Source organism: Diabrotica virgifera, chromosome 8 (genome assembly GCF_917563875.1).
Source record: "Diabrotica virgifera virgifera chromosome 8, PGI_DIABVI_V3a".
NCBI lineage: Eukaryota > Metazoa > Arthropoda > Insecta > Coleoptera > Chrysomelidae > Diabrotica > Diabrotica virgifera.
In genome coordinates this window covers 96,027,748-96,049,842 of record NC_065450.1, presented here as the reverse complement: position 1 = coordinate 96,049,842, position 22,095 = coordinate 96,027,748, and the positions used below count along the sequence as shown (strand labels likewise).

The 22,095-nt window shown below is 34.5% G+C and overlaps 1 protein-coding gene across 2 annotated transcripts in view; it reads left to right on the top strand.

Annotated features, from left to right (window-relative positions):
- The first annotated feature begins 15,562 nt into the window (after positions 1-15,562).
- The window catches only part of LOC126890541 (juvenile hormone esterase-like), a 163,786-nt gene continuing 157,253 nt past the window's right edge, over positions 15,563-22,095 (top strand). For both annotated transcript variants that reach the window (XM_050659549.1, XM_050659548.1), the window contains exon 1: positions 15,563-15,717. In XM_050659549.1, coding sequence (XP_050515506.1) covers positions 15,649-15,717 — 69 coding nt within the window. In that variant the 5' untranslated portion in view covers positions 15,563-15,648. The remainder of the gene's footprint in view (positions 15,718-22,095) is intronic.

The following is a 22,095-nucleotide window of genomic DNA, read 5'->3' as shown; positions in this document are numbered from 1 at the left end:
CCATTGATTTAGATACTTCCTGTCGGATGTGGCGTCGAAGCTGCTTCTTCCATCGTCGATACAGTAGCCATCCGACGATGATTATGGCCAGGCTGAACGATACAATTCCCAAAACTCCAGGGATTGATAGCTTCTCGTTTTCGCCGGTTTCAGCTGTCACACCTCCGCTGTTGCCTGCTTGGTTTATGAAGATCTGTTCCTCTTTTTCTTTATTCTGGTTGTTTCCCATCTTACGTGTAGAGCTGCATACCTCAATCTATATGCGAACCAGAAAACTCCATTCTTTAACTTAAGGCACGGGTCGCCATGTGATGTTGGGGGTTGCTGGACGAAGACACTCCCGAACAAACAAACTTAAACTTTCTACATATCTTTATTCTTACAAGGTTAAAGGTACAGTTACAACTACGTCGACCGACATTATAGTTAGGATAGGTCAAGGTGACCCATATCTCGGTAACTATATCCCCTGACCACGCGCCAGCAGAGTTCAGCGAACACACTGATACAACAATGAATGTCTCAGGTACTCGACCTTCCCACTTATATCTTATTATATTAAAAACAATGCCCATATGTATTACCATATATGGTTATGCTATACGTATTTCAATAATGACGTGTGCTGTGTTTGCAGTCTTGCGAATGAGTTGAATACTTTGAACTTTGCTACTATCGTAATAAATTATACAAATTGCAACTATAATATTGACCTTATTCTTATAACAAATAAATTAGGAAAATTCCGTGAGGGTTGTCGTGCGTTGAAAAGGTAATGGTCAGTACTGTTAGGAGCCGCAAAGGTCGGACTTAAATTTTCGAAGTTTTTGGGAGTTTTGGGGACCAGAACGAAAAACAGACCCTAAATAGGAAGGGTCGTAAAATCGACACCATTGGACCAAAATGGATGGTTGACATATGAATGGGTGAGTCTTTTTCTGAACTTGAAGATGGGAGTTGGCACAATTTTCAATTCAGTCAGATTTAGAAAATTAAAAATTTCGTGTATATAATAGTGTCGCGTGTAAGGGGGTGTATTTCTGCGCCACTGGCGAGAACTGCCGTTATCTGGTAATCTTTCCGATATAAAACTAACAGCTTTGATAACTAGTAAATCGAAAACTATTAATTTTATCAAAAAAATGTATAATGAAAATTTTTTGTTTATAATTAATATTTTTACCAGCATTTGCGGTCGAAATATAAAAAAAATTCCACCCTCGAGATAAGGTGGCAACCACCCCATGGTAAAAGCGTCTTTCGGCATCATATAGATTTTGATCCTTGGACTATCCACTACTTATTGTCAATTTTTTAAACCGAATTTTTTAAATTTTAATAATTGCACCGAATAGACTACAACACGTTATAGAAGAAACATATGTTAACCAGAGAATATTATCGGTGAAAATTAAACTGATGGACGAAGAAATATGGACAATAATAACAGCCTACGGAGTAAATGAAGATGCAAGAAAGGAAGAGAAAGATAAATTTTTCGAGGAGCTCCAAATGCAAATCTATCCATTCTGTAAAAATTGCGAAGTGAAAAATTTCAGTTCCTGGACTAATTATACTTTTGGAGCTCTATAACTTCTGAACGGCTTACCTGATGTTGATCACTAAACATGAATTTAAAACGTATTGACAAGTAATATCTGATGCATTCAAGATCGAGTATGATAACTGAACGTATTACAGGAATTATTGAGCTTGAAAAACCGTTTTTCCCATAAGAAATAGATTTGATCATATTTATGAACCCTATAACTTAAAAATTCGAATTTTCCCAGATATAAGGTATACACCGTTAGACGCGTCCTGAGTCCTTCTACAAACACTCAGTTATTAGCGCAATTCGTAGGTTGAAATTTTGAGTAATTGTCGAAAAACCAAAATTTTCAAAGTTTAATTTTTCAGTTTTTTGGCTATGGTGAGCAGTGCGTATATCTCAGCTTGATCGCTTAGGCGCTATTTGAAAGCTTAACTCAACCCTATCGATTTGGTGTATTTGCGGTTTTCCTGTCTTTCCTTGAACCTAAGATATATACGCCCAAAAATATGCTATTTTGTATATACCTAGTCCTCTAGCTAACTTACGGGTAGTCAGAAGTCAAAAATTAGACCGGTTCTGAATCGGTCCTCACACCCTCTTGAAACACAGACAAAAAATTCAGATTGGTTTAACTTTTCCACACACATACATACAAACATACCTATCCACAAACATTTTCCATTTTTTAAATAAAAATTTTACCGATTTTCAAAAATATAACCGATTTTCAAAATTAAACATGCGTTGGAAAGGTAATGATCTATGCTATCAGAAGCCGCAAAGGTCGGGCTTAAATTTTTGAAATTTTTGGGAGTTTTGGGGACGAGAACGAAAATCAGGCTTTAAATGGGAAGGGCCGTAAAATCCACACCCTTGGACCAAAATGGAGAAGTAACATATGGATGGACGAGTCTTTTCCTAAACTTTAAGATGGGATTTGGCCCAATTTTCCATTCAGTCAGGTTTAGAAAATCGAAAATTTCGTGTATATATAGTGCCGCTTGTAGGGGTGTTGTGCGCCACTGGTGAGAACTGCCGTTCTCTATGGATGTTATAGTCAAAGCCCAAATTTCAGGCACTCCTAGGTTTCACTAGGCAATCCTCAGGTTCAACATACGGTCTTAGTCAAAGCCCGAAATAAATTCCAGTTTCGGCCTTTGACTCGTCAAACCTAGGAGAGACTAAGTTGGTCAGGCAAAGGTCGAAATTGAATTTTAGGAAATCGGGGTTTGACTAGTCAAACCCCGATCAGCTATTAAAATGTCGTAATTTGGTAGATTGTGTTTAATAACATTTTTTAATTTTAATGTTTATTATTTTGATATTGTCGTAATTAAAATACAAAAATTAGTGTTTATTCTCACATATTGAGGCATCGTGGCATTTTGAATTGCACAGTACGTTAGACCTTTTACACTTACATAATTTTGAAGAGCATTTCTTACTGCTGTAGCATGTTATAAAGCCTTGTCCTCCAAATTTAGAATCTTTTGGACTAATTTCTCTTAGAGACAGCTTAACGTCTGAAACGTCTTCGAAATTAAGAAAATTCTCCTAGCATTCTTTTATTTGATTTCTTGAAAAAAGTGTGTTAATTGTTCCGTATTTCGTACGAACTCTATATAAACCGTTAATCGTTTTATCTTATATGATACCCAACATATCTCGAGCATCTCCTTTGGTTCTATCAAAGCATTCAAAGCTGGGGATAGGTATTGTTACATAGACAGAAAAGATTAAAAAAATTGAAGGAGAGGCGCTTAAGGACTTCATGCCCAGGCTAATGTTATGAAACAATTAAGTGAAAAAAAATTTCCTCCAATTTCGATCGGAAAAACTGTAACAATACCTATACCCAGCTTTTATGGAGCCAAAGGAGGTACTCGAAATATTTTGGGTATCACAAGATAAAACAATTGACGGTTTATACAGGACCGTCAATAACGGTTCTGTATAATACAGGATACAGAACACTGTACAAAATAAGCAACAATAAACATACTTTTTTCAAGAAATCAAATAAGAGAATGCTAAGAGAATTTTCTTAATTTCGAAGATGTTCCAGACGTTATGCTGTCTCTAAGAGAAATTAGTACAAAAGATTCTCTACTTGGAGGACAAGACTTTATAAAATGCTAGTGCAATAACAAATGCTCTTCAAAATTATGTAAGTGTAAGAGGTCTAACAGTCTGACGTATTGTGCTACTCTAAATGCCATAATGCCTCAACATGTGAGAATAAACACTAATTTTTTTATTTTAATTACGACAATATTAAAATAGTAAACATTAGAAGTAAAAAATGTTATTAAACCTAAACTAACAAATTACATTTTAATAGCTGATCGGGGTTTGACTAGTCAAACCCCGATTTTATAAAATTAAATTTCGACCTTTGACTGATTAACATAGTCTCTCCTAGGTTTAACTAGTCAAAGGCCGAAACTGTAATTTATTTTGGGCTTTGACTAAGACCGTCAGTCAGACCTGAGAATTTCCTAGTCAAACCTAGGAGTGCCTGAAATTCGGGCTTTGACTATAACATATACATATAGTATCGCAAACGCACGCATAAATGCATGTATAGGTGTGCGCCACTATTACATCCAGAACTGCCGTTCTCTGGGATCAAATTACTTTTCAAAAGTTATGATAAAAAAAATCAGTCAAAATTTTCCTGCGTATATTCCTAAACTATGGTAGCTGACACATTTTACAGGGCATTTGTCATTACGTATAGGGATGTCCACACTGTCCAGCAATAAAAGAACAAAGATAATCATGTTAATCAAATTAAAATATTTAATGTAAAATTATTGAAATTAAAATACTAGCAGAATTACTATATGGTACAACACTAACAAAATAATTTAGAAATTAACAATAGATTACTCACCTTCTTTATATTATTATAAAACCACTAGTTAAATACTCAAATAATTTTATTAAGCTGAAAGGCACAATGACCCAAATTAAAAGCAGAGTACAAACAAAATAAATGTAACAGTTTTAATATCTGCCAATCTAATTATTTTTATCTATGTTTTTTATCTAATTAAGCAAGTAAAATTTCCATTTTCATTAATTTAAATTGATGATTTGATAGTGACTTTTAATTAAAGGAAAGACTATATAATATTATAATTTTTAAATCCCAAATGACAAAGATCTTAATCTTAATGTTGTATTAAACTATTTTCCAACATTCAGCAATCTAAAATTTAGTATTTTTATTTTGAAAATAAAATAAAAAAAATGATGAGGAGAAGTATCCATAATATATATAGTCTGGGCTGATTACCGGAGAATAGGCCATTTTTGGGAAAAGTTATTTACCAGCAATTTTATTACTGGAATCGAATCTTATGATTGTATATATTAATAATATAGGTATGCAAAGTCCGCAGATAGTGTGCTACTTTTTTTATAAACAAAATGGCGACCGAAAATCGTGTTTTTTTCAATTTTTGCTCTATAACTCCAAATATTTTAACTTTACACCAAAAGCACTCAAATAAAAATTCACCGCAATTAAATTCTGCATAGAGACGTGTTTTCCCCGATTCACTTCGATGAAAACTTTCCCCGGAAAAAGCGGGTTCTTCCAACAAAATCTTTAATTTTCAACTAAAATTTTAGAAAAGTAATTGTTAATCAATAACTAAATAACTTGGTAATGTAAAAGCTCTTTTCGTATAGATTATAACTCCAGAAGCCGATGGAAATTGAATGAACAGTTTAGCAACAATTGAATTGTTAATTAAAAATTTACGGTCGCTATAATAACGACAATAATTATGATGCATAAGAATAACTATAATTTTTTCATAAAAAGACACTATACCTATCTAACGTACTTTACAGAATTGAAATTGGAGTATTTAAGCGGCCTCAGGAATATTTTAAAATTATAAACAATTTTTAGGCTTATAAACAAATAGAATATCTCGGGAAATATTAAACTAAATTAAATTGTGAAAACGGTATTCGAAAAACAGCGGCAGGACGCTTGTTTTAAAAGAAAAAACGTTTAATTATGACGAGTGGTTCCTGAGATACAACCGGTCAATGTTGACCGGAATTTACGGCAAAGATATAAAAAAGAGGATCATAATTTTTAAACCATCACCTTTTTATTTTTGTCCTCTTTCTCCACACAAATTCTTGTATCTTTAAAATACTCATAACATATATTATTATAATAAAAACTATCGATAATACGTGTGAAAATTGCCAAAAATAGCAAAATTCCAGTCAAAAATTAGGTTGGAGAAAATGTATCCCTCAAAGTTCAAAATCAGTATACGTTAAAAAAATGCATTTTGTTGGCTTCCATGGAGCAATTTCCTTCATTCTTTTTTTGTTCCCAAGTAACTCGAGTAGAGTCATCGAACTAATGCATTATTAAATGTCAAACTTGCTTTTGCTTTGTTATAATAAATTAATTTATTTATTATAACACAAAATTTTAATTTGTTTAAATAAAAATTGTTTAAATAATTATACAGCTTTCAAATGAAAATATTTATGTTTTTAACTTTAAAAGGTACACTTGTAGTAAGTTTATCTAAAAAAAAGCTTACAACTGGAAAAAATATGTAGTTTTCTGTTCTTATAAATAAATAAATCTATTATAACAAAACAAAAGCAAGTTTGACATTTATAAATGCATTAGTTCGATGGCTCTACTCGAGTTATTACGGAACAAAAAAAGAATGAAGGAAATTGCTCCATGGGAAGCCGAGAAAATGCATTTTTTTTAACGTATACCGATTTTGAACTTTGAGGGTTACATTTTCTCCAACCTAATTTTTGATTAGAATTTTGCTATTTTTGGCAATTTTCACACGTATTATCGATAGTTTTTATTATAATAATATATGTTATAAGTATTTTAAAGATATGAAAATTGGTGTGGAGAAAGAGGACAAAAATAAAAAGGTGATGGTTTAAAAATTATGATCCTATTTTTTATATCTTTGCCGCAAATTCCGGTCAACTTTGACCGGTTGTATCTCAGGAACCGCTTATCATAATTAAACGTTTTTTCTTTTAAAAGAAGCTTTCTGCCACTGCTTTTCGAATACCGTTTTCACAATTTAATTTAGTTTAATATTTCCCGAGATATTCTATTTGTTTATAAGCCTAAAAATTGTTTATAATTTTAAAATATTCCTGAGGCCGCTTAAATAGTCCAATTTCAATTCTGTAAAGTACATTAGATAGGTATAGTGTCTTGTTATGAAAAAATCATAGTTATTCTTATTCATCATAATTATTGTCGTTATTATAGTGACCGTAAATTTTTAATTAACAATTCAATTGTTGCTAAACTGATCATTCAATTTCCATCGGCTTCTGGAATTGTAATCCATATGAAAAGAGCTTTTATATTACCAAGTTATTTATTTATTGATTAACAATTACTTATCTAAAATTTTAGTTGAAAATTAAAAATTTTGTTGGAAAAACCCGCTTTTTCCGGGGAAAGTTTTCATCGAAGTGAATCGGAAAAAACACGTCTCTATGCAGAATTTCAATGCGGTGAATTTTTATTTGGGTGTTTTTGGTGTAAAGTAAAAATCTTTGGAGTTATAGAGCAAAAATTGAAAAAAACACGATTTTCGGTTGCCATTTTGTTCATAAAAAAAGTAGCACACTATCTGCGGACTTTGCATACCTATATTATTAATATATACAATCATAAGATTCGATTGCAGCAATAAAATTGCTGGTAAATAACTTTTCCTTGTATTTTGCTAATTAGCCCAGAGTAATAGTGTATTTCACGAATATACGACTGTTTTGGATTATCGCGACAACGAATATTTTAGTGTGCAAGTACCATAGTAACTTTCTTTAATAGTTATTCCAATAAACAAAAATGTAATTTGCAATTTACTATCGTTTTTCGTATATTGCAAACTAAAATATTCGTTGTCGCGATAATCCAAATCTGTCGTATATTCATGGAATAGGCCTCAATAGGGTATTTTCATAAATGTGGTCTAGAGGCATGATCCTGTGACAAGAAGATAAATCAACCTGCTTGATTGTCTTGCATCCCTATCGCTCACTGTGACGTAAACCAGAGACAACTTTCCTGGCGCCAAGTTGAATTCTTTATTTGTGTTCATGTTCAGTCGTGTTAATACAATAGTTATCGCTCACGTATTGCTTCAAAACGTATTGAATGAGGTTTTTCTTTATTCGTTTATGTAGTAAAAACTTTTATATTATATAGTTATATAAATTTTGTGGTGAAAACCTTCAGTTTACTGTGTTAATATCACTTAATTTGTTTATCGAACGCAAGTTGTTCCCGGCCATCTGTACCTACTTTATAAAGAAGACTAATTTTTTTACCATGTATTGTGCAGTTTTCGAAGTGTCGTTTTTTCATGTTTCCTAGAGACAAACACATACGTAAAGTGTGGGTCTCCAAGTGTTTCAGCGAGACAAATTTAATGTAGATACCGCGAGAATAATATGCTCAAAACGTTTTACAGAAGCTGACTATTGTTTAAAAGAAAAACTATTGGGATTACCTGACAACAAGTGGAAGTTAAGAAATGATGCAATACCTTCTCTTCATTTAATAAAGACCCCAAGTGCTAAAACATCGATTGAAAATACACGCAAAAGAAGAATAGAGATAAGAAAAGTATTAAAAAACATGTAAGTATTTTGATTTTATACAAAATTTAACAACAGACAAAATGTTTCTATAGATACTAATCATCATCATCATTTGGCTCTACAACTCTATGTGAGTCTTGGCCGCGTTTACTATTTCCCTCCATTGTTGTCGGTCCTGAGCATTGCTGTACTCCCATTTTGCGTAGATCGCTGGCTACTGCGTCCTTCCATCTCTTTCTTGGGCGACCAACTGACCTTTTTCCATCGGGCCTTTCCCAGAATGTGGCGTTTAGAAGTCTTTCGTCACTTGATCTTAGTACGTGACCCGCCCATCGTATTCTGTTTGATTTAATGTAGCGTACTATGTTTTCATCTCCGTATATTGTCTGGAGTTCATCATTGTGTCTTCTTCTCCATTCTCCTGTTGTCTCTTCTCTGCAAGGCCCATAGATAGTCCGCAGTATCTTTCTTTCAAGTACCAGTAATTTTGTTGTTTCCCGCTGATTCAGAGTCCAGGTTTCGCTTCCATACGTTATTGTGGGACGAATTATTGTCTTATATACTCTTATTTTTGCTGGTCTTGAGAGTATTTTTGATTTAAGTAGGGTCCTTAAGGAGTAATATGCCCTGTTTCCTGCAATAATCCTGGCTGCCACGTCCTTTTCATAGTTATTTTCAGATGTTATGATCGCTCCCAAGTACTTAAATTCTTTGACGACTTCAAAATTGTATTCATTAATTGTTACGTTTTGTCTAATCCTTGGTCTTGGGTTCTTCGTAACCACCATGTACTTGGTCTTGTCCTCGTTGACCTTAAGACCAACTTTCTTGGCTCCGTTCTCGAATAGGGTGAAAACTTTTTTGCATCTCTGGTGGATTGTGCAATTGTGTCCACGTCATCCGCAAAGGCTAATAGTATTTTTGATCCTTGGGCGGTAAATCCGTTTGTCAGTTGTGGCTGAGCTTTCCTTACTGCATGTTCCAGTGCGAAGTTAAACAGCAGGGGGGCGAGAGGATCTCCTTGTCTAAGTCCGGTGTCAATGAGAAATTCCTCCGACGTGGTGCTGCCAACTCTGATTCGTGCGGAAGCGTTCTCCGTGCTCACCTTTGCTAATCGTACCAGTTTTCCAGGTACTCCCATTTCTACCATAGTCTCCCACAATGCTTCTCTGCTAACAGAATCGTAAGCTTGCTTGAAATCCACGAAGATTTGGTGTACATCGCGGTTGAATTCCCAGTTTTTTTCCAACACCTAGCGTAGGACGAAGATCTGGTCTATAGTCGACCTTCCCGGTCTGAATCTGCTTTGGGAGTCGCCTATTATTTCCTCTGCGTATGGAGTTAATCTTCTAAACAGTATTATGGATATAATCTTGTATGTTGTATTAATTAACGATATTCCTCTATAGTTCCGACATATTTGTTTGTCTCCCTTCTTGTGAATAGGTATTATATGGCTTTCATGCCAGTGTTTCGGTATTTCTTCTCTTTCCCAGACTTCTCTTATAAGATGATATATCTGAAGATGTAGTTTGTCTCCCCCTTTTTTTTTAGTAGTTCCGCCTGTATGCCGTCTGTGCCTGGGGTTTTATGGTTTTTTAGGGACGAAATTGCGGACTTTACTTCAGCTAGTGTGGGCCCTGGTATTTCAGGTTCGGCTAACTGGTACTGTCTTTGTTGCCCTGTCGTTGTGGGGTTTTCTGTATTTAAGAGTTGCTCAAAATATTTTCTCCATTGGCGGCTTATCTCTTCGTCGTCAGTGAGCAATTGTCCTGCATCGTCTTTTATAAATCTTGGGCTGTTGATCGTGTTGCCCGTCATTGTCTTTATGTCCCTATAAAACTGTCTAGACTGACCGGTTCTATGTTCCTCCTCGAGTTGCTGTATTCGTGCTTCTAGGTACTGTTTCTTTTTTCTTCTCAAAAGTCTTCTCGTTTGAGTACTTACTCTGTTGTAGTCTTCCCTGTTCTCTTCTGTAGGTCGCGTTAGTAGCTCCAGCCTCTTGATTGCTTTCTGCTGTAAGCTTTGTTCGCACTCCTGGTCAAACCACTGGTTTTTCTTCTTGTTATTCTTTTGTTTCCCTATCGTTTCCGCTGCGGCGCTTTCTATGGCGTTTGTTTTATTTTGCAATTTCTGGTCTATGGTCAATTCTGGTGTTGATGTCTCTTCCTCTTCCATTGTCTGCAATTTATTTTGGATCAGTGACTGATATTGGCGTTCATTATCAGGTAGATCGAGCCTTGAAATGTCCCATCTGTTTCCTTGTTGGCGTTGCTTTGGATCTCTCGTGTTTAGCCTTGTTCTCATTTTTATTCTGACCAGGAAGTGGTCAGAGTCACTTTCTGCTCCCCTTAAACTGTGTGCGCCGATGATATTGCTAGAGTGTCTTCCGTCGATGAGCACGTGGTCTATCTGGTTTCGTGTGATTCCGTCATTTGACACCCAGGTTACTTTATGTATATTTTTCCTTTGGAACTGTGTAGTTTTCACTACCATATTGTTGGCTACAGCGAACTCTGCCAATCTTGATCCGTTATCATTGGTGTTATCGTGTAAGCTGTGTGTACCGATCACCGCTCTAAGATGGTCCTCTTTACCTAGTTTGGCATTGAAGTCTCCCAGTATGATTGTGACGTCGTGTCTGGGTGCCATTCTGTACTGTTGTTCTAGAATTTCATAAAATTCCTCCTTGTCGTCTTCATTTGCTTCTTCAGTTGGTGCGTGGGTTGACAAGAGGGTTAGGTTAAACCATTTTCCTTTAAGCCTTAGAGAACACATGCGCTTGTTGATTGGTTTGAAATCAATTATGGCAGACTTGAGTTTTCCGTTAACTACAAACCCACATCCAAATTCGTGCCTTTCCTCTTCTCCTGACCAAAAAACCAGGGAATTTTCCATTTGCAGGCTTCCCGATCCTGTCCATCTCATTTCCTGGATCGCTGTTACGTCCATCTTATATTTTTGAAGCTGTTTTATGGCATGTGTTGCAATTCCGGGCCTGAACCAGCTTAGCACGTTCCATGTGCCTAAAAGAATGTCCTTATTTCGTAGCTTGGGTCTAATCCGTGTTTCATGTCTATTCCGAGGCAATAGTATTCGATTCGTAGCGTCTTTTTCCTTGTATGGGTTGCTGGTCCATAGCAAAACCCCTTTTTCGGAGGACCATTTCTCCCTTCCTCGTCAGCCCTGACCCTGCCTTCCACCGGGGTTGGTTACCCAATCTCCAGCAAGGTTGCTCAGGTTCTCCATAGATACTAATGGCCATTTTAATAGAACTATGAGTTCGAAGTAACACTTTATTTTTGATAGCTCCATAAATAACTCATTTTGGATGTATTTTTTACTACGAATATGGAAATGAAATGTGTTCTTTATATATTTAACTTTTATTACAGAGAAAACACAAATAAACTACAACCAGAAATGTCAAATGTGTTAGATCAGATTACAAAACAAGCAGTAGAAGAAACTTGCGACACAAAATTTAAGGATATCGCTACTCAAACTGTAATGTAAGAGAAAAAACCTATTTTTAAAATCTACAAATTTACATAATACATAATATTTGTTGTGATCTACTTAAAAATTATTTAATTTAAGTGAAAACGACATAGTCAAAAAAGCCATGGAATTTTGCAATCTTAATGGAAACTGCAATCGCGTGCGGAAAAGTATGACTTTCTGCACTTGTTAGTAAAATAACTATTTCATGAGCTACAACTTTGTTTTTACTCGATTGGTAGACTTTACTGATACATCATTTTTTTCGGTTTTTTATAAGCTACACTTTTGTTTAGGATATTTTTTCGATCAAATATTTACTTTCTGAGTTATTTGCGAAAAACCGTCTGAAAACGTAGTTTTTTTGTCGAAAAATAAACATTTTCAATCGCAAATAACTCGAAAAGTATTGACTTACATAAAAATCTCTATAGAACAAAATTTGCTTAAAATCAATTAATTTCTTCATTTCCGGTCGTATCTTGAACGTATGTTTTTTCACCCCCGAGAAGGGATGATTGTCACCCCCAAGTAAAAGCAACTAACGGCACAATTTCAACTTTGAAGTGGAGGATAAGTAGAATCTAAATCCAAATTTTCATGCAATTCGGAGTTGCCCCTGAAAATTACACGGTATCGCCGTATTTTCCGTTCATTTACTGGGCTAAGTAATGAAACAGCGTTGCCATATGATTCATCGTCAAAATAAGATACACACAAGTTCCGTGGTTTAGTCTCGCAGTGACGTCATGCGCCAGTCGATTGAATTTAGAATTGCAAGTGTGCATATCTTCCTGTCATAGTATCATGGTCTAGAGGTAACAAAGTACTAGACTCTAAGAATGTACCACAAAAATTTTTTTATTAAAAAGTTCAGTCTTACAAAAGGACGTGTTTTGGCCCAACACGAGCCATCATCAACTAATACAGGTCAATACATCAACACAACAACATAGAACTGACCCACCCAAGAGGAAGAAGGAAGAATCGATTGGTTCAAAACAAATTGTACTGCAAAAACATTCTTAAATTGGTATTAAATGATTTAAATCGTTTTATTTGTAAAAATTATAAGTTTGGAAGCTGAGGATGTTCTTTCATCATTCTTTCATCAAAAGTTAGTGGGATCCATGAAAAGAATGAAAGACAACATCATCATCATCAGTCCCGGATTAAGAATCATGGGGCCCCTAGGTAACCCAAGCTATGAGGCCCCTTAAGAAACCTCAGCCTTCTCCCTCCTAAACCACGGATAACCTCTCCATCTCCGAGCGGTATTCCATAGATATAAGTTTTTAATAATTTTCATTTTTGAAAATAGCCTTTCTTTTGCTGCATTTGTAATCATTAGCGTAAGATAAGTCTTAAAAGCTACTGACACATTTTTGGAAACGTCGATTCGAGTTTGTTCTCGTAAATAACCCAAAATTACTGTGAAGTAGGAATAAATTGTTTTCCCTGTAAGTCTATAAAATATTTGAACTATAAATTTTGGCTATAATTCAACTGCACTAATTCATCTTCAATTGCATCATGATAAGATGAGTATCATCAGGATAGTTTTATGTAGATTTGAAGCACACTTCTTTACTGAGTACCACTCAGTTTTGGAAAAACGTACAAAACACCAAAACACTGAGTTCACTGACTCATAAGCCGTTAACGGACGACTCAGTCCAGTAATTTTCTTATCCAAAATTGGTAGATACGTCTCAATTCTCAATCTTTAACATTTCCCCATCCTATAGAAAAACTTCATTATGATTAGCGTCATCAAAATATAGTTTTCTTGCGGGTTTTCTTTTACTCTCGTCGGAATATTAGAGTACATATTTATATAGATCGAAAGCCTTCTACTCGTAGTAAGTAAAAATTATCTCTTTGGGATTTTAAGAACTCCAAAAGTGAATTTAGAAGCTGAACTGCAGTTCAACCTCTTCTCTCTGTAATGATTTACTGACAGCGCTGATGCGTTCTAAAATTTGTTGCCCAAAACTCATTCAATATAAATGAAAACACTAAGTCTCATGAACTGATTCAGCTTTCTGATTAGTGTCTTGTCTTCAGCAAGAGTATAAAGAGCAAATTTGAAGACGTTGTAACTTTTGAAGCTATTTTCTTGTGGCATTTTTACAATTTTAACTATTTATAATGGGAAATAAGCCACAATATTATTAAAAAATTATTTTTATTAACGTTTCGACGCCCAAATCGGGTGCCGTTGTCAAAATACAAAATACTACTAACATAAACAAAAATCTTGTTGCTTAGTAAAAAAATTCTTCTAATAATTTATTTAATTTGACTCATTTATATCGGCAATTCAGATACATATGATACATTTTAAAGTAGAAGACTTTAAAATGATATTGCCAATATTTATGAGTTGCGTTCCTGGGACGACTTTACTGAAAGATAGTTTCATTCATTACATATTTTTGTTTATGTTAGTAGTATTTTGTATTTTGACAACGGCACCCGATTTGGGCGTCGAAACGTTAATAAAAATCATTTTTTAATAATATTGTGGCTTATTTCCCATTATAAATAGTTAAAGTTGTAACTTTTAGACTAGAAAAAGCTCTTGTTGCATCAGCCATTGCACTCCATCTAGTGTTGTTTGTTCTTTTAAGGACTAGATCGTGGCGAATGGGACCGCTTGTTGGAGTTTAATTTAAGCATTTGATCATACCTTCCCAACGGTGGGTATTTTACTTACTATTTCAACAACTACTGCACCTAACTACACGACAACAGGCATTCTCTTCCAAAGAACAAAACTGCAGACTGCAGACTGACAGGCAGTACTGTTCCTTCTACCAAACGGCTTCTACACTAGCGACTTATTCTCATAACATAGGCTTTCTATGTGAACAAAATTATGCATTGTAATTATACGTCCACCCTCACTTCTATGGTATTGCGTGATATTTTAATTTCTTAACATAATATGATTTATGTATAGTTTTTATTTAATTATTATTATTCATTTTTCGTTTTGGGCCTTGCGAATCCTCCTTTGGGCCCGAGGCCCCTAGGCAACTGCCTACTTTGCCTAATGGTTAATCCGGCACTGATCATCTTCATCATCACATAGCGCTACAACCCTGGGTGGGTCCTGGCTAACGTTACAACTTTTTTCCAATTTGTTCGCTCTTCCATCAACCTAGGTTCAAATGGAATGTTCATTTTCCTGAGATCTGGATGTTATCTCTCCATCGCATTGTGGGACGTCCGAGTGGCCTTTTGCCTGTAGGAATCTCCACTCATACCAGTCTTACAAGTCTCTCGTTATGAAGTCTGCGCACGTGGACTGTCCATCTTAGTCGCTGTGATTAATTTCTTGGACAATATCGGCGTCATTGTAGAGTGCTATTAATTCGATATTGGTTCTGATCCTATACTGGTTCTCTAGCCACTTCCGTGGTTATTTTAACCAAAAAATTTTTTACCCTCGAGAAGGGGTGGGAACCGCCCCAAGATAAAAGCGCCTCAGTATATAGGGTATACTTTGAATTATAAGATAAGTAGAGGCTATTTCCAAAATTGCATTAAAATTCATTCAGTAAGATAGAATTCGGTGGTAATATCCTGTTCTTGCTCTCATTGCCTAGCGTATCTATCGTGTTAGTGATAGTAGTGTATATTTTTTATATGATTATTGATCTGTTTATAACAAAAGTCTATTCTATGAAAAAACACTCATTGGAGTGTTATGTAATATCTATGAAAATGAAAATATCTTAACATTGCGTAGCATATATTTGTTTAATTATAAAAACGTTAATGTATAAAAAATTATCAATGTATGAAAGCATAATATTATCTAAAAAAATATTCATTTATTGATAATACTATGGTCTCTAAGTGTTTCATTGATTACATAGCGATAAAAAATTTGTCAAGATAAATGCACACAGTACCAGTATAACAAATCTACCTATTCCAAAGTCATGAATTTGAATTTGAGATTGATAATTATTGTCTGTTTGTTGCTGTATGCTGGAAACAGAAACAAGGGGGTAAGTTATATTTTGATTAAACATTTAAATGTACAAGCCTATATTTTATTTTTTAAACATATTTCATTAATGTTATTGTGAGTAAAACAATATTCAGCTTGTGGGTAAAGAATAAAATAGTATATTGTGCAACAAGTGCAGAAAGATACTAATTTCTCACGAGTTTGAAAAGTTGCGGTACGAGCGCAAGCGAGTGCCGCAATTTAAACGAGTGAGAAATTATGTTTCTGCACGTGTTTCACACTATACTTTTTCTACAAGCACAGTTTTTCCTAAAAATAAAAATCACAATTTCCAAACGACGATTAATTATAATAGGTACCTATGTGATAAATTTTAAACTGTATTTAATTAATACCTACTAATCAATTTAAATTCCTTATACCTAAATAAATTGCACAGAAATCAGTTAAAAAATTAATGCACTGCCTTAATTTGTTTAAATTTAAACAATTATTACACATTATTGACATTATATTTATGCAGTCACGGATTTACACAAAACCTACTTCATTCGACGTCTCTTGCACAGGTTGCTAAATCCTTATTGGTTATTTGATAACTATAAAATGTTTAATAAGAATAAAATTGTAAAATAAAACAGTTGTAACATCCATAATTTAGTTTCTATGCTATAGTTAAATATAATAATTGTCTTATAGGTTATATATTTGTCTAAAGTTTAACCACGGATGTAAACAGAATATAACGTTACTCAGAATGCGGTAGTCCACGGATGTAAACAGAATATAACGTTACCCAGAATGAGGTAGTCAACTGTGCAGAAAAGAACTTTGCGGCACAGAAACGTCACTTTGCGGCACAGAAACGTCACTTTTCTGCACACTAATGTCAAATATCTTATACTGTGAGAAAATGTCAAAATTGCTAACATAAAACCGTGCAGAAAAGTGCACTTTGAATAGTGGTTGTAGAAAATAGTTATTTTCCTAACTAGTGCGGAAAGTGATACTTTCACGCACCAGACTGCCGTTGACCCGAACGACGCGATAGCGGAGTTCGGGCAAGCAGTCGAGTGCGGGGAAGACACTTTCCTCATGAGTTAGGAACAATATTTTTTCTAGGGCCATACGTTTGGAAAAAAGCCACAAAAAATAGGGTCATATTAATTTTTATTTAGGAGTGAAAATACACAAATTAATTCTTTGACAAGGTTGTCAAAACCCAACTTTTAATATAATGGGTTACCACGACGACGACATTGGTTTCCATGACGGCGATTTAAAACCATTGTAATTGTCTAATGATTTGACTTTTAAATATTGTGTCTAAATAATTTTATTTCATCGAATTATTGCTTCAATTTCATTAAAACATGAACACAATAAGATACATTTGAAATAAATTAGTAAATAATATCTAAATATTAGTTTATTTCATGTATTGTAGTATAATATAATGCCATATTAGAAGGTATTCTACTTTCCCGCACGCCGTGCGGGAAAATTTACTTTCACGCACGCCGTGAGGAAACGAAATGCGTGCGGGAAAGTGGCTGTTTAAGCACGGAAAGTGGATGTTTAGACGTTTGTCAAGTTTGTATATTCCGAAACGCAACAGTCTATCAATTTTTTTATAGATATTTTAAAATGACTTCTGCAAGATGAAATCAAAAAACAATTGTGCATTTTGAAACTACTTGACTTAAGCTTAAGGAAAACTAAAAATATTTCTCGGAAAGTAATGACTTTAGCTATAGGCTTATAGGGAATCTTTATATTCTTCTTCAAATGCCTTGTCCGTTGCGGACGTTGGCTATCATCATAGCAATTTAAATTTTGTTCGCGGCTTTTCTGAATAACTCAATCGATGTTAGTACAAACCATTGGTGTAATTTTTGAATCCATGAATGTCTTCTTCTTCCGGGTTCGCGTTTGCTTTCTATTTTACCCTGTATTATCAGTTGCAATATACATACTGTATTTATCATGCCTCATAATATGACCGAGGGATTCAGGTTTTCGTTTCTTAATTATGAAAGAGATTTCTTTTGGTTTTCCCATTCGACACAGTACCTCTAAGTTGGTGGTCTGAATCGTCCTGGACATTTTAAGGATACGTCGGTACATCCACATTTCGAATGCCTCTAGCTTTTTCATTAATGTTTCCGTTATTTTCCAGGCCTCTGCGTCATACAGCAAGACTGGAAATACCTAGCATTTTAGCAGCCGTATGTTTAGTGGGAGAGATATGTCGCAATGGATGAATATATTTCTTATGTTGTTAAATGTTGCTATTATCTTGTCAACTCTAGATGGTATTTCGGTTGTTTGATCCCATTTCGAGTTTACGACTGTTCCAAGGTGTATAATATATGAATCCTACGTGTTGAATTAAATGATTTTTTATTTTCAATTATCTGGCAGATTTTTGAGTTTTGTTAACCAGCAACCTTTTTTTTATTTATGTTGAGGTTAAGTCATCTTTCTTCACTCATTCTTTATACCCTGTTTATATCTGTTTGTATTCTTGTTTATATCTCTACACCTCCGTATTAATACATTACCTCTACACGGAATGTTTATATTTACATATTACTATTGTTCACCTTATTATGTGAAATAAGTGCTTATTTTAATATGTTATAGCCTTATTATTAATCAATATCGCTGTAATAATATTGTTACTAAACAGGTAAATTTTCATTGTATACCGGGTGTACCAATCAAACTGTGTTTTTTTTTTCTCAAAATTCGCATCACCCTGTGGAATATTCTAGCAGTTATAAAATACTGAAATTAAAACCCAACGATAGCTTCATTTTTCTCAACCATAAAAAAGGTAGCCAAACTAGCTAAATTTTTCATTAATACAGGGTGTTTTTAAATAAGTATGGCAAAGTTTAATGCCCCCTTAAAATAGGGGATGATGAAGAAGATCCAGAGTTAGAAATTAGAACCACGAAAAGATGTAATGAATATAAATATCTCGGATCTATAATATCTAAAGAAGGCACTACCAAAAGAGACATCGAAAAGAGAACGCAGCAGGGCAAAAAAGCGGTAAACATTCTGAGCTCTCTACTGTGGTCTAAAGATATAAGGCAAGAAACGAAATTGACAATCTATCGTACCTTGGTAGAGCCTATTATGACTTATGGGGCAGAAGTTTGGCAGATGACAAAAAAAAGATAGGAAAAGAATAGAAGTAGTAGAAATGGATTATCTAAGGAGAGCGTGTGGTATATCTAAAAAAGATCACATCAGGAATGAAGATATTAGAAGGAGGACACATACTGTATATTCCAGTGTAGATAAAATTGAAACTAGACAACTAGTGTGGTATGGTCACGTGAAACGAATGAATGAAGATAGATGGCCAAAGAAAGCTTTAAATTACATACCACACCAAAGAAGAAGAAGGGGAAGACCTTCAGTTGCCTGGGAAGAAAATGTACGGCACATCATGAAAGATAGAGTCATTAAAGAAGACGAATGGATGGACAGAAAACGATGGCGGTCGAAATGCGAGAAGCGGCAGAGGCTGTAGGAACCTCGCTGATAGATAGATAGAAAGTTTAATGGGTAATTCTGCATGAATAAATAATGACTGTTTGCTTTATAAACGTATGTCCGCAAATGATTCGTTTCCGAGATAGGAGATGTTGCATTGACGATATATTTATTGCGCCATTGGGTAATATGACCCGTATGCGCGCCATTGGTGAATATAAAATTCTTAATTGTATGTCAAAAATGCGCAATAACTACATCCTAAAACTCACCAAATTTTATTTGCATGTCAACCGGTTTTAAAGCAATAAAAAAATGGCCCGTTTGTAAAAAACATTTCAACATCCCGTATCTATTAATAGTGCGGCCGATATGTGAAACAATTGTGCATTAAATTTAATGAGAGAAGCATATAACTTGGACCACATATACTACACATATAAAGGTTCAAATTTAGATATGATGCCATCTCAGGTCTTGCCTTCTACAAAAATGGCGGACATTCAAAATGGTGGCTATACATATGTGTCTAATAGCACGATAACTTTCGAACGAAAGGTCTGATTTTAACCAAGTTTGGTATACAGGTTCCTTTTTTAATTTATAAGATTGATTTCGTAATTCAAAAGAATCGGTATACCGGAAGTTATGTTTTTCCTGTTTTTCTATGTACATACATACATATATAATCGATGATCCTCTTATACCGTAAGGTGTCGAGGTGTCTTCTTTACTCGTTATTCTCTGCGAACTTACGCCACTTTTTTCGGTCCATAGCTAATTCTTTGTCTTCCTGCCACGATTTTCCTCTATTCTGCAATATTTCCATCACACTTGTGTTCCACGTTTTCCTTGGTCGGCCTCTCCTGTTTTTCCCTATTGGCCTCGCTTTCCATGTCATTTTAACCTGTCTGCCGTCGTTAATTCTAAATAAGTGCCCAGTCCATTTTAATTGCTTTTCATGAAATTTTCCTTTAATGATTTTACTTTTAATTCTCTTCTAATCTTCGCTACGTCTTTTATCGATTCTCCTAGCTCCCACAACTTTTCTTAAATATCTCTTAAATTCTTCTCTTGTTTGTCTTTCAATACCCAATTCTTTGCTCCATATGTAGTGATAGGTACGTAAATTGTTTTAAATATTATCATTTTGGTTTTCCTACTTATTTCTTTTTTATTTAAGAAGTTTATATACAGCGAATGATATGTATTTGTGGCTGCTTTTACCCTATTTCCAATTTCGTCTTCTTGTGTCCCCTTCTTATTTAAAATTATTCCAAGGTATTTAAATGTATCTATCTGTTCTATTGTTTTGCCTTGGATTTCAATATTTAAGTTAACATCTTTCTTGGATATTGCCATTACTTTTGTTTTTTCCATATTAATTATTAGATTGTAATTTTTTAATTCTGCCTCCCAGATTTTTATGTTCTCCTCCAAAGCTCTTTCAGTTCTTGCCACAATAACAATATTATCTGCAAATACACAGGCTTCGATTTTTAGTTGTTGTAGATTTCTGTATCCTATGGTATATTTTTTTGTTTTTGGCCAGCATTCTTTAATTACTTCGTCTATTACACAGATAAACAGTAGGGGGCTCAATACCCCTCCTTGTCTGACACCGTCGTTATTTGTAAATTTGCTGGAAATAAGATTGCCTGTTTTTACCTGATTTATGGTATTGCAATACAAACTCTGGATTGTGGTTATCAGTTCCATATCCACTTCCTTATTTGTCAAGCTTTGCCATATTCCCTCCCTGCTTACCATGTTAAAAGCTTTTTTCTTATCTAGGAATCCCAAATATACCGTTTCATCTTTTAGTATGACTTTTTCGAAGATCTGCTGTAGAGTGAAGATATGGTCCTGGACGCAATGTGCTGGCCTAAACCCACTTTGAATATCTGCTTATCTAGGCTCGACTAAATTCCGGAGCTTCCGTTCTAGGATAAATTCGTAGACTTTTAATGTTGAACAGAGCAAGGATATGCCTCTGTAATTTCCACATTCTCTAGAATCTCCTTTTTTTTGTGTATAGGCAATATTATAGCCGTGTTCCAGTCACTCGGTATTTTTTTAGTTTTCCATGTTAAGTTTAACAGTTCATAAAGTTACTTTTTGTCCAATTCTCCCCGATATTTCAACAACTCGGCATCTAATCCATCTATACTTGCAGCTTTGCCTATTTTTAATTGGGTTAAGGCATCTTCCACTTCATTCATTTGTATTTTATTATCCCCAATTACATCTTGTTCTTCTGTGGTTGTATTGTTTAACGTTACTCTTTTGCTGTCTGCTGTTGTCTTGTTTTTGCTTAAAAGTTCCATAAAATATTCTTTCCATCTTTCTATAATGTGGTCTTCTTCAGTTATTATATTCCCATTCCGATCTTTAACCTGCTGAAGCTTCATGTGTGGTTCCTTTCTCATATTTTTTAGGACTCGGTAAAATAATTTATTATTATGGGTTCTATTTTCTTCCATACTTTTCCCAAAATCTTTCCATGTATTTTGTTTTTCTTGTTTAACCATTGTTTTAACTTTGTTTCTTTGGTCTTTATATTTATCGTAGACCAACTGATTTCTGTTTTGTAGATACATTTTCCATAAACGTTTCTTCTCTTTCACTTCTTTTTTAATATCTGCATTCCACCAACTCGTCTGTTTTTTCTTGTTGTTTCTTCTTGTAAATCCACAAACGTTTTCTGCCATTGTCAAGAGTATTTTTTAAATCTAGTCCATTTAATTTCCACATTGTTTATATGTTCACTTTTATCAATCTGTTCAAACTTTTTTTCTGTTTCTTTTATACACTTATTCCTGGTTTCGATATTCCTTAGTTTGTATGTCCTAATTCTTCCGCTGTAGTTTCTTGTAGGTTCCTGAGTCTTATCAACTTCGTTTCT